The sequence below is a fragment of the Astatotilapia calliptera genome, chromosome 8 (assembly GCF_964374335.1).
Source record: "Astatotilapia calliptera chromosome 8, fAstCal68.1, whole genome shotgun sequence".
Taxonomy (NCBI): Eukaryota; Metazoa; Chordata; class Actinopteri; order Cichliformes; family Cichlidae; genus Astatotilapia; species Astatotilapia calliptera.
In genome coordinates, this window is record NC_137429.1 from 22,556,133 (window position 1) to 22,569,957 (window position 13,825).

General features: G+C 41.5%; 1 protein-coding gene across 2 annotated transcripts; it reads left to right on the forward strand.

The window, feature by feature from the left end:
- Positions 1–4,280: 4,280 nt before the first annotated feature.
- tefa (TEF transcription factor, PAR bZIP family member a) lies at positions 4,281–13,276 on the forward strand. Of its 2 annotated transcripts, none has more exons than XM_026177208.2 (5): positions 4,281–4,498; positions 9,170–9,559; positions 9,994–10,214; positions 10,942–11,153; positions 11,692–13,276. In XM_026177208.2, the coding sequence occupies exons 1-5, from the start codon at positions 4,423–4,425 to the stop codon at positions 11,711–11,713; spliced, it is 921 nt and encodes a 306-aa protein (XP_026032993.2). In that variant the 5' UTR covers positions 4,281–4,422; the 3' UTR covers positions 11,714–13,276. The 2 variants fall into 2 exon arrangements, with proteins under 2 accessions (XP_026032993.2, XP_026032992.2); XM_026177207.2 differs by lacking the exon at positions 4,281–4,498 and adding an exon at positions 8,002–8,369.
- The last annotated feature ends 549 nt before the right edge of the window (positions 13,277–13,825 follow it).

The following is a 13,825-nucleotide window of genomic DNA, read 5'->3' on the forward strand; positions in this document are numbered from 1 at the left end:
ACTGGCATGCAGCTGACAGACGGGTGAAGCTGGTGTTGGAGAGCTACCGAAAAGTGACTGCAGCATTTCACAATCCCATCTGGAGTTGCCCTTCTGTAATGGATCAGACTGAGGGTGGCTGTTTAAAAGTAATGATCTCACTTGGACTGAAGCAAAGTGAAAATGTTGCCTGTGCAGAATATTTGAGTTGTAAGAGGGGAAAAAATAGCTTTGTAGTTGTTCAAGATGAAAGAATGACATCCAGATGAATAATAACTTAAACATAAAGATATAATAAGGATGATTGAAACTATATTTTTCTAGTTTAAAGTTGTATTGTTTGAGAAGATTTGAATGCAAAGGCAAGTGGGCATTCCTTCAGTCCAGCTGAGTTCATCACAAACCAGTTGCACTCCCACATCCTTCAGATGGAGACCGGTGTTCCTCATATGAGCCCAAATGTATCTGTTCCCGATAGCTAACGATAGCCCGCCTGGGGGAAACGTGCTAGCTTGAGATGGGGAAAGAATTCACACCACATATTGTGCCTATAAACAGCACCACATGTGACTGACACACACACACACACACACACACACACACACACACACACACACACACACACACACACACACACACAGGATATCTGTTGCCATCTTATTCTAGCCTTTAATGTGGATAGACACGATGAAGGTATGTCTATATTCAGATACATACATATTATACATATTTACAAATAATGCTATACTACTAATAATAATTGATAACTTAGCAGTTAAGCTTAATAAATATATAACCTGAAAACCTGTATTGATTACATAGAACTTCTTGTTATTGAGGTATTGCTATATGACATGTATCGCTGAACTAGATGACTATAGTGAATTTTTTTTTTTTTAAAGATTCTTTTTATTTTGAAAAGTTTTCCTTCAGTGTGGGTTGTTCCAGACAGGGTTAGATACAAGTGGCTGAATGTGGAGAGATGGATCACCGAGAGGGTCAAATATTTGCACTTGGAGCAGAGGGCTAGAAGTCAAACAAGTCAGTCAAGTTGAAGTTGTTTTGTTTTTTTTCCGCAATCAGAACAGCGTAAACTGGATTTGCAGGATGCTGTAATTTTCCAGTTGTACACTCTGCTAGTACAGGAGAACGCTGTGGTTAAGAGGAGCAAAGAAGAGACCTAAAGAAACAAGAGCATCAAACCACAGGATACTTACTTTACATGAGTTTTCTGATGTTGCTGACCACTGAACGAGCTGACCAAAAACGCAGCTCGCACGTCAGTCTGGCAGGTCGCGTGGCAGCAGATCAGGCCTTGTCTGGAACAGCCCTCTTATTAGCTTCTTCGAGGGATCGTATTACTACTGCTCCTAGTATTATGATGAATATGATGACTATAATGATTGCTATTTCGATTTCTCTTCTATATGCTATTGATATATGTATGTTAATTGCAATGTATAACTCTCTCTTTATATATGTATCCATGTATGAATATAATATGCATCTGTGTATGCTGCTAGTGCACAGCTCTGTTTGGGGGTGAAGGCAGTGAGCAGAAAACACAGATTCTGGTAGATTTCATTTATCAGCTGCCAACAGCTGTAGACTTGTAAATGAGCGCTATATCTGAGATCTTCTGGTAGGACCAAAGGGTAAAACTAGATAGTTGATGATTAAAGTATATATACTGTAACGTCTTTCCTTCTTGCAGTGTCTCAGTTTGATCCTACCAGCAGAACTCACTGCTCACTGCCTTTGCTTTGCCTCTTTGGTTGAGCTGATTCACCGGGCAAGGACAGATCTGGAAACGACCGCATACACAGAGGCTTATATACTCCCGTATAGCGCCTTATTCAATATACTTCACCTATAAGATGATAACATACCCCTATTGTATAACCCTCCTTACTATATACAGTATATGATACTTGATACCTATTATAATACTTAGACACCCTTATAAGGTAATCTGAATAAGAGATGATGGGCTGTCTTTTTTTCCGTGGCTGTTGAAAAGTGTGCTGTGGTCAGAAATGTGTTCTCATCTTGCTTTTGAGAGTTAAATGGGACAGGCTATAAAGGAGAGTGGCGCTCACCCAAAGAAAATATAATTTGAGTTTTTTTAAAAATCCCATTTGGCCAACATAGACTAAAATTTGTCGATCTGGATTTAGGTTTTTGCTGTTTAAATAAGAGAGCAAATCATTTGAGGTGAGGCTCCTCTCCCTAGTGTTTGTGAGAGAGGTTGGGGAAACAAAGAAGCAAATGTCTGGGCTGCTTGTTGTGTGCGTGCCGTTTAAAAGCCGACGAATCATGACACAACCTTATCGAGCGTGTGACGGATTCTGGTGCCAAAGCATCTGATAAAACAGCCAGATTTGCTCGCGTATATGTGGAAGAAATTACTTTTCTCTACCCCCCCTCTTAAAATAAAGGGGGTCAAATAATGAATTTTGTTGCTCACACAGGCATGCTTCTTCTGAATGTCACCTGACTTCAAAGTTGTTTGTTCTGATAAAGTGTCCTGATCCAGTCACTTCACTTTAATGCATCTTGCCGCAGTGAAATGATGTTACACGCTGCCCAGTTGCTGCTCCAAAAAGAAATATTCAAGTGACCTACCATCCCGTTGCCTCTTTGCCACTCCGGCTCCCCCACCCTCCGATGAAGTTTGTGTCATGTGTTTGGCAGCACCAACACACACCTACACAGCTACAAAAGACTGAACGAATCAGTTTTCAAAAGGTTAGAATTTTTTTTTATTTTTTGGGTTATTGTTTTCGGCAACTTCGAATGAGGAAACCAGGGATGCAAGAAGTGGAAAAAACAAGGCCTCTGTTTATTTGTTTGTTTTGTATGTTTTTCTTTTTTAAAAACAACATTTTGTTGTTATTTTTTTCCCCTTCTTGACTTTTTCTCTTTTCTCCTCCCTGGTTGGAAGTTGATGATCACACATGTGGACCAAATCTCTTGAAAGCATTTAATAAACTTTTAGAAAAAACAAAACCCAGTGGATTCTATTCCTTAAAATTAAGCACCCTGACATTAATCCATGAGTATGATTGGTGGCAGTCAAAATATGAAACGCTGAAACTTAATGGTGACAGGATTTATTACAAACCGGTCTGACTGCCACGCTCAGAGTTTAACGAGTCCTACACGTGACTTACAGAGATCTTACAAAACACCCTTTGCAGAGCCTGCTCTTCAGTCTGAGGCCTTAGATGCACTTTGGAGCCACAGTGAAAGTTAAATGGAGACTCTCCTCTGCCCTTTAATTTAGACATTTCTCTCAGCAAACATAAACTGCATGAATAGACTCCATAAAAGTTCATAATTAGTATAATACAGGGGTGTCAAACTCATTTTACACTGAGCCGCATGCAGCTCATTTTGATCTTAAGTGGGTCGGACCAGTGAAAGTAAAGAAGATAGAAAACTACACAATTAATTCCTGAGATTACGTTTCAACAGCATCTCTCTTTTTCTGCATAATAAAGAGATCCCGCTCTAGTAAATGAAAGATATGTCCACAGCACTCTTTAGACTTGATCTAAGTAATAGATGTGTAAATTATAGAAAAAGTAACAATAATAAAGTTAGAGTAGATGCTGGAAAAAAACGGGAAAAGACTTTTCTGTCATTTTTTAAAAAATCTATTACTCGTTTTCTCTGGTGTATTATAAACCATGGGACCGTGGGAAGCTACAGCTTTCGCAGAATACAGTTAAAAATCCAATACTTAACCCCTCCACTCACATTTACCAAAGCTGCAGCGGGCCACACTGGGGTCTGAGGCGTGCCCCTGGAGCTTTATTTGACACCCATTGGACTGTTTCTGTCTTAGTTGGTGTAAAACGTGTGTATAGACGAGCATTACAAGGCCTATACTTTACATAATTGCTATTCCAGACATATAACTGGAACGTAAATGCGGGCTAGCTTAAATTTAGCCTCATGCTTGCTCCTAAGTCCCCCACACGGTGACCCTAAGCGAGTTACTCTATGATAATATACGCCATGTTTAAAAAAAACAAAAAAAAACACCGAACTCAAATCGTACTGAAGTCTCTTCACTCGTGGGGAGCATGTAGGGGTTAAAACCAGTTGTACCCGACTTATAACGTAACGGGTCGCTATGGATCACGTTTTTTTTTTTTAAACTTTCGCTAACACAGGTGCGGCCCAGGATTGGCTGGCAGCGCTGTGATTAGCATAAGGTATGGCCAATGGGCGTTCTTTCCGTCGATTGCGTGGGAATGCTCGCTGCCGATTGGCTGCGCGGAGCTGGAGTGGGCGGGCCGCGTTAAGTAATTTCGGCCGAGTTCAGAGTGTGAGACCTGCCTAAGTTCTAATATTTCCCGACGTTTTTCGGGAGCGCTCACACCCGTTCAAGCACTGCCCGGGCCTCCAGGATTGTGCACTTTCACAGGAGAAAACATGACCACTGAAATCCCAGAGATTTTCAGGGCTCTTCTTGAGCATCCGTTCGCTCTTCCAAACTTTGACGACAATGGTAAGTGACAGCCAAACGTAGCTCTGGTTAAGTTAAAATTCCGAAAATTAAGAGACAGATTTACCACGTAGATCGTTTATCTGAAGCGACAAACTGATTTTGAGGAAATTCGGGAACTTTTGCGCAAACTGTGTGTTTGTTGCGTAATCCTCGTCAGCTGAGCCGCATGAGACAGCAAGGAGCTTCTCCTTGGCTGGATTTAGAAGCTAAAAGTTGGAGGAATTTAACAGAAAACGTGGACTAAATTACTAAATAGACACTTATAATTTAAAAAACGATACTCTAACACATACAAAGCAGGTACTGATCCTTTCATTGCGGTGGTAAAGACCGCTTAGTGTGAAAGAGGAGATATGTTGATAAAGCTAAACACCCTAAAATAAGATCACCTGCTGTTTTTAATGATCATCGCGTTGCAGGCTAATAAAAATGCTGTCATTCGTGGTTGTAACGGATTAGTAACACCGCCTCTTTTGGCTGAAAGCTCCAGTAAGCAGACTCAGATCGACCTGCAAATCAGATCAGTATCTAACACCCACTGATCCTCTGTGACCTGTGGTGGTTTTGTTGCTGCACAATTGCACTTTGACAACGTCTCAGTCAGGAAAGCATGTTTGGTATGTGACTGCTGAAACATGCAGGTGTGTGAGACCACTGTGGCCCCTTTAAGTGAGCCTGCTTGGGAGATGATGCCTCATATAATTTAGGCTGACCGTTTTGGTTTTGTGTTTAACACAAACACAACAATCTCAGCGTGGGTGGCGTTTGAGGTCGACGCAATGACTCTGTTTTCATTCCGTGTAAGTGATCACAGAGATATAATATCTTCAAATTGAGACTAAATCTGCCCCATTTAACAGGACTGCACAGTAGTCACTCAGGCTGAGTTTTTAAATGGGGCCATCACAGTACTAACATGACTCGTGAAGCAAAAGCAGTCCTTTTGTTGTTGTTGTTGCTTTGCTGCACAGTATGTTTGACTTGTTGTTGTAGGAGAGAAGTTAGATTAGGTTCAGGCTCCAAGTGCTTTAAAATGTAATTTTTGGGTGAACTGCCCCTTTATGCAGCATGATGAATCAATAGTTAGTTGACAGTTGACTCTAACTTGTCCATAGGTAATGAATGTGGCGTGAATGGTTGTCAAGGAGTCTGCCTGTTGTCCTGTGACAACTGAGATGGTCTGCAGCCCCACCTCAAGCTCCCTGAACTGGTCTTTGCAGACCATGAGAGAGCAAGTGGTAAATTTACAGCAGGCGAGAGTACTCTGCTGCTCTGTGTCCAATTAAGTAGTTTAATGCAGCTCAAGTCAGAGCACCTTTCATTAGAGAGATTCAGGAGCTCCATATTTTCCACCTTTAGTTTTGATCAGAGACTAAATCCTCCCCACCATCGAGGTCAGGGAATGAGCCACTCACCAGCTGTTCCTTGCTAGAGGGGCTGTGTTCCTTCTTTAAAATACCTTTGATGGTGATTTACTGCTTTCATGTCAGGCAGCATGCTCGGTCAGCTCACGTTTTTTCTTTTTCTTCTTTGTAAACTCACGTGTGACTTACCAGTAAAATTTTGATGTCTTTCATGCTCGAAAATTCTTCCGCCAAGTGTTGAAAGACCGAAAGAGAGCGTTTTGGTTTATGCACAGGCATTATTGATGCTGTGTGTAAATTAATTGAGCCTTGGTTTATTGCTATATTTTTGAAATCCTCAAACTTTTAGCTGGGCCTTTTATTCTTGTCAAACTTTCTGTCCTATATACACTGTTACAATAGTGTATTCTAATATTTAACATGACCAGAGGGGCAGAGCGAGGATGATGAAGGACTGCACTAAGGGTCAGTATAAAACAGATCCTTATATGGACGTAGAAATTTTATGATGACATATATAATAACGTTCAGGCGTGCACTGCCTGTCGTACATACTGATCATAAATAGAACCCGTGTGTACCATGAGACAGACGCAAATGACCAGGATGGATCAGATGTCACATTCGTCTTGGTGTGTGTTGCTCCAAAGCCAAAGATTTTGACGCGAGGACTGCAAAGATGCTTTTATTCTCTCCCACTCTTAGCTGGGGTATGTTTTAGATTAGGAAGTTGTAGGAGTTGTCTACATGTGAGGACATGACATGAAGGTCAAATAAACTAGTTTCTTATAGGGTCTTGTCCAGCACCTCCAATGCAAACTCTCTACACACACTTATTATTTTGGACCGTAGTCTAAAATCACATGGAGCTGTACAGACCACAAACAGATACTTTCCTAATTTGTTTCCCTAATTTTGCACAGACAAGATTTTAGTTCTACTTGTTAATGCAGCTAATAGTTTATCATTGTGGTTAAGTGGCATATATAATAAGTGGGACAAAGTTCAGTGTGACCACCTATAGCAGATGACCTTGGGGGATTGTATTTGTTTTTATCGCTGTGACACAAACACGGAGAAAAACTCCCTCCCCCACTAAAGGCATGTAGCTGCCTTTCATAGGTTGCCTTACTGAATGCTTCATGTTAGTGCACACTTTGGAGGGCAATAACATGTGTCTATTTAAATGCCTTTTTGCATAAGAAAACAGGATGTAGATTTTAAAAATCCTCTTTCTTTCTCCGCAGGATATGATTTGCTTCAATTTCCACATCATTCAGATTATTGTTTATTTATTTATTTTTTACCACCACTTTTTTCACCAGGAGTAAAAAAAATGTTTACTGTATGCTTAAAGGCGATGTGGGACAATTATCAGCGACCACGATCGTGATTAAGCTTTCTGCGGTACAGCACAGACATGCACATCTTTGCCCCTTGGTCTTCTGCTTAGCTGCAGCAGCATAGCCCACACCAACTAAACCTCAAGGTGCTGCTCCTCAGCCCAATAATACTTTGGCACTGCAGCGCCGCCCTTCTTGCTCACGCCTGCGTGTGAGCCACAGAGACACATCGCGGCGTCATTGGACAAAACCGGGCGATATGTAAGAGCGGCACCTGCACGTGTGTTTGCATGTGAGCTGGGCAGGCTTTGCTAGTCAGGACATGATCCGAGCTTTTTGTCCCACTTTTTGTGCAGTTTTTTCTTCTTTATGGTTTTTCTGTCAGAGTATATCAATTAATATAATCTTCAAGTATTTCTGATTAATATCTTATTTGGGTTAGATGGTTATAGTTATTGCCTGTTCGTAAATTTAGAAAAGGTGCTATAAACCCTCGCTGTCTGTGTTTATGTGATCGTATAACATTAAAAGAACTGGAAAGAAAGCTAAATAACCGAATAAGGGTGGGAAAAAAACTCGGTTAAAATACGTGTTGCAATAGTTTTTTATATATCTTATTTAGGTGAACATGTATATAACTCGGTCAACCAATGAGAGCGCAGATAGTTTTCAGGAACACGCCCCCTCGCGCTGTAATATTAATATTCATGAGGTCAGACTCAGCCGGCCAATCAACACAAAGCCAACAGGAGGTTTTTTCACAAGGAGGCGCGGTTTGTTCTAAAAAACAAAAAAACAAACCTTTCGACTGTCACGGTTACCGAGGAAGTGGGTTAGAGAAGCTCTAGTGGATGCTATCGCGGATAAAATTCGTTTGAGTGGATTCAGTGGATTTTGAAGCAGTCTGTGACGGCGGTTCAGCGGGCTGAGGAGCTGGCGTTATCAAGCTAACGAGCTAACCCGCCGTGTTTGCATCTTTTTTTTTGCACTTGCTCCGCGGTGAACTTTGAATAATAAAGAGACAATAAAAAATAATTATAAAAATGTCTGGAGAGCCACTTCTCGTCACGGTGGAGACTGCCGCTGGGGCCCCGAGTTCATTCCCGCTGGTTTTGAAGAAAATAATGGAAATGCCTCCGCCGAATATACTGGACGGAGACGACGGTAAGCGCAGAGCTGACGAAGAGGAAGAGGCGGATGTCGGCTCTAAAACGAGTTCACCCGAATAAAGAGGCTGGCGAATAATAAAAATAATAATTAAAACAGTCTTCTTATCATAACAGTGTAGCAGCCTGTATACGGTTGGCGCTGCGTGTGCTAACACCTCTGAGGGCATATTAATTTTGCAGCGCTAGCTGCAGTCGCTATGTACCCTAGAAAGGCCTCCTCTTTTCTCCTGGGTCCGATTCTGCTCAGCATCCAGACTTTTCTAGACACGCCCCTGAGTTTAAATGCAATTATTTTGCTGTTGTTGACAGGAGGCACTCTTTCTCCGGTTAAAACAAAGTAATATTTTGATGATAAAACCTGGTTTTAAGTGAATAAGAACTTAAATAAGCGTGATAACATTCTCGGCCTGGTTGTTTTTCCCCCTCACTGTGTGTTTACTGTGGATATGAGTCCTTCAGTTTAAAAACCGCATAACTGAATCATAGTCATCTTAAATGGCGTTCACTGTTGCTGCTGTTGTACTGTATACTGGATGTAGTGGTGTCAGGGTACTTAAAATAGTTTTCTACAGAACAGTGACAGATGATAGTGGGAGGGGGAGGAGATTTTACTGTAACACACTGGATAGTTTGGGGTAGAAACAGAGAGAAGAAAAAAAATCTTCTTTCTCAGCACTGAATACATTATAAAGCCATGTTTTCTATGTCAAAGCAAAATATATATAATATAATATTTGTGAAAACTCCATATGTGTGTGTCTCTGTGTATATTCATGTGTATCTTTCCTGTTTCAGACACCGACAAGGAAAAGCTGTGTCTTGGAGACACCGGTGACCTGGGTGGAGGAGGGAGTGACATGGGTCCTTCGGCCGCTCTGACCCCAGCTATCTGGGAGAAAACCATCCCCTATGATGGTGAGAGCTTCCACCTGGAGTACATGGACCTGGAGGAGTTCCTCATGGAGAATGGCATTCCCACGTCACCAGAGGAGAACTTAAAGGGCACGCCAGAAGGAGACGCCATGAAGACGGAGAACCAAAAGGCTACGTCCTCTGCACAGACAAAGATCACCAAGCTAGTGTCTCCATTGACTCTGCTGCCCATTCAGGAGCTGGACAAGAGTCAGGAGGAAGTGGTGATCATCACAAAGAGTGATTCTGACATCACCTGTGATGTTGTTACAGGTGAGGCTCCTCTTGGCCCTGTATGATGTCAGAGAGAGCAGAGTGTTTATGGGGGCCAGAAGGAAGTTGCTTACAGAAGATAAGGCTTAGTTTGAACTGTGATTCATGCAAAGCTACTCTGACAAAATCTAAGGATAAAAATACAGAGTTTGTAGATAAGTATAATTGTATAAGAAGTATAAAATCCCTGCTGGAATTGTCCTAAATAGAGGTAATAATGCATGCTTATATTTCATATTTGGTTGTGTCACTATGTTAGCGAAACAGGATATGGTGTGATCTAACAATGTCACCTAATCCTGAAACAAGCTGTGGGTGGTAACTATTCTGGCGGGACAGCAGAAATAGAAGCTGGTGCAGCCGCATACTGGAGATGGCAGACTTTACAGTTGGTGTCTCATATTTCTGTTTTTGTTTCTTATCTGTGTGCTCAGAGGTGACCACTGACGAGGACAGGGTGACTCCTGAGCCCATCATCCCTGAAGAAATTGAGGTTGAGGTCAACTACGAGCCAGATCCTACAGATTTGGTCCTGTCGAGCGTGCCCGGGGGCGAACTGTTTGACCCGCGCAAACACAAGTTCTCTGAAGATGATCTCAAGCCACAGCCTATGATTAAGAAGGCCAAGAAGGTGTTTGTACCCGACGAACAGAAGGTATGCTGGCAACTGGATGAGGAAGACCACAAAAAAATGCGCTTTCAGTCTAGCAGGCTGCTTCATTGTGTTTATGTGCCTCGTGGCAAATCGGTAAAACAGGAAGACAGTTGGAGCTCAAACATGTAGGGTTGTATAATCACACTAGAAACATTGCTGATGCCAATAGACTGGCAATTATATGTCAACTTTCTAATCATTCACTCATCGCTTTATTCAATGCTGTGTCTAATATACACGCTCTAAACTTGCATGTATCGGGGTAATTTGGGATTACTGTTAATAACTGATAAAAATGAAAGTGGGAGGCATGTGAGCTTGTTTTTAAAAATGTCATTTATTTTTGAAGGCGGGAACGCTAGAAAACATTTACAGTCACTGCCTGAAATAAACAGGAAATGTTTTTTAAAAAAACAAACAAACAAACTTTCTATTTATCTTTGTGCGGTTTGGAATTTCATCAGTGTTGGAGGTTTGAAAAAGGATCTGCTGTTGAGTTCTGCGACTCACCATGACTCAGCGATGTTATAATCTTGAAATCAGTTTTTTTCCCTGCTTCCTGCTCCTCGAGAAGAACGCTGGTTTTGTTTACAGGGACAAAGGAGCTTGGCTGTCAGCCATATTTGCAGGATTAGGCAAACATGGGTGAGATTCAGGCTGAAGTGCGTTGATTAGAATAAAGAACACACAGTAAGCAAGCTGTTTCTTTTCTGTTTTGCTCCCCCAGGATGAGAAATACTGGCAGAGGAGGAAGAAGAACAATGTGGCGGCTAAACGTTCCCGCGACGCCCGCAGGCTGAAGGAGAACCAGATCACTGTCCGAGCTGCGTTCCTGGAGCGTGAGAACACGGCGCTGCGGACGGAGGTGGCCGAGCTGCGGAAGGAATGCGGCCGCTACAAGAACGTTGTGGGGCGATATGAAAACAAATACGGACCACTGTAAGGGACGAGGAAAACACACATGCGAAATACACAAAAGGACATGCAAACCGAACAGTGTCAATATTTAGAAAGATAGATATTTTTAAGACCTGATCTTTTGCCATGTGACCGGATACAAACCTACCGTACCGCTGAAGAGAGGGATGGCCTTAGCTGTAAGAGAGGGGGAGGAAGAGGGGAGAATGAGACCCCTGTATAGCCTACACTGTGATGAAAGTCCGTCAGGGGGTTTGATTTGAATAATTGTGAGTGTATTTGGTGAACAAACCTGCTTTCATTTGAGTCACAATAACGTGAGAATGAGTAAAACAGCAGAGGCTTTCCTTCCATGTGGTACCTAAGAAGGTAAAGGGAGAGGAGCCTAAAGCCTCACTCAGCCTTCATGTTGGATATTCTACTTTACAATAACTTCTTGGTAGTCCCACACACCAGCCTTCAGAGCTGCCAGTTGCTGATGGAAACATTGCTTAATACTGGCCTCTCTTCTCCCCCCTTCCTTCCATTGTGATTCATCCTTGTTCTCTTCTCTTTTAAGAGCGGTGCCAGATGACGAATAGACAACAGTTGATTTATTCATTTATTTTTCCTAATGAATAAATAAATCCTTTGGTTGTTACATGGAAGAAGAGGATGAAGAACAGACGAGCATGTGTGAGGGCCGATGCTGCCAGCGAGATGTTATAGCATGTTAAGATATCAAATTTTTTAAAATCATTATTATTATATTTAGCATCTGTGCAAGTGAGAGGGGTGTGTGAGGATATTCAAGTGCTTCTTTGGTGCACCTCGCTTCTGAGGTGTCATTTTTTTATCATGTTTTGTACGACTGATGCTGAGATGAGATTGTTTGTGATGTTCGGGCTTTGATTTCTACATACAGTAGGTTTGGTTTTGTTTTTTAGGTGGCACATGTAATGGTTTAGGCTACATGGCTTCCCTATTGGGGTTTGCAGGTTGCTTCCAGCAGTTTTCATAGTAGTTTTATATCATAATATAAGAGATTGTGCAAAGAGTTGGGCTTTTCTTTACCCACAAAGACTTCTTTTTTTGACTGTGACATTTCCAATAACCTAAAAGCTTCTTCAGGGGATTTCTGTGACTTGGCAGGAAAAAACAAACAAAAAAAAAGCAGCCATGTTCACTTTTCTTCATGTATGAGCTTTCTACTAGCGGCGGCTCAGAGCTGTACATAAACGCTTAGTCCTCCCTGTTTCTGTGCTTGTCGCCCTCGTGCTGTGTCCCTCACAGAGTTGTTGCCTCTCTGCGGGTTGTCGATGTGGACTCGTCCATTTTCTGTCAGCAACACTTCAGAAGTGTCTGTGTAGAGTCTACTGATGCATGCACTGTAAATAACTCAGGCTAATGTAATACATTAAAATGTATTTAGCATCATAGACCATACATACAGTGCTATTTGAGTTTTTTGAAGAATCTTTATTTACCATTTACACCTGCTTCCGTATTACAGGTTTTCTGTCGAAACGCACAGTGTCTCTTCAGTCTCGGTAACACAGACTGTTGTGGGAGGCCTCTTTAAACCCTTTGAGTGTTTTCTACGTCTAAAGCCATTTCAATGCAGCGAGCAGTCTGCCAGTGTACAGTTAACTTTGCATCCAAACTACAGCTGTGACTTACCCGCCGGTTACTTTGCTGTCCACTTTTGACAAAAAAGGGAAAGCGGTTTATTTCTCTTTCGCTGCAGGGCTTCCACATCTATAACTGTTCTCACTTTGTAACCTAAATAAAAGTGAACATTGTGTTCTTTACAATTTTTTTTTTTCTTTTCCATTTTTTAAAAAACAGCTTCCTCTTAATGAGTGGGCGTGTGCATTTTTGTGAAGTACAACTACAAGTAGGATTTTTGTGTAAATATTCCAGACCTCTTTAACAGAAAATTGTTTCACTCCAAGCTTTTTTTTTTTTTTTTTTTTTTTTTTGTTGCAATGGTTGTTGCAGCTTCTCAGGAACAGGTCATTTAGCTAACTTTGTTGTGTGGGTTTTTGTTTTGTTTTGGTTTTTTTTAACCTTTCTGGTTACATCTTTGTAAAGAAACATCTTTGAGTGTGGCAAGCTTTTGTCTTGTATTTACATTATGTAAGATTAAAGCCTTGTAGACCGAACTCCTTGAGTCTCTTGTTTCTTTTTATGCCATCTTATTGTCATGACTGCAGGATCTGAGGAAAACCTGGAAGGACAACTTTCAACTTTGGTACAAACGTTTACTTGAACCCGAGAATCATCTGGACCTCATAAACCACAACTTTGTATAAATTATAAGGGTTCACACAATTTTCTTAAGATCAAATAATTAAAATCAAGTTTTCTTGATGTTATTTAAGGCCATACCTCAGGAACAGGGGGCACATTAGTTCACTGGACTTTTTTGGTCATCAATGGATTTGAGTGAATGAAAATGACTATTCTGATTCTTGACAGATTTAAAGCTATTGTTGAAATTGTGACGCACTAAGCCTCTAACTAATCTGCTTATCTCAGAGTAGTTTGAGGAGGTGGATGTTCTAAAACAGGGGTCGGGAACTCCAGGCCTCAAGGGTTGGTGTCCTGCAGGTTTTAGATATTACCCTGGGTTAACACATTTAAATCCAATGATTAGTTCATTACCATGCCTCTGGAGAACTTCGAGGACATGCTGAGGAGGTAGTTTAGCC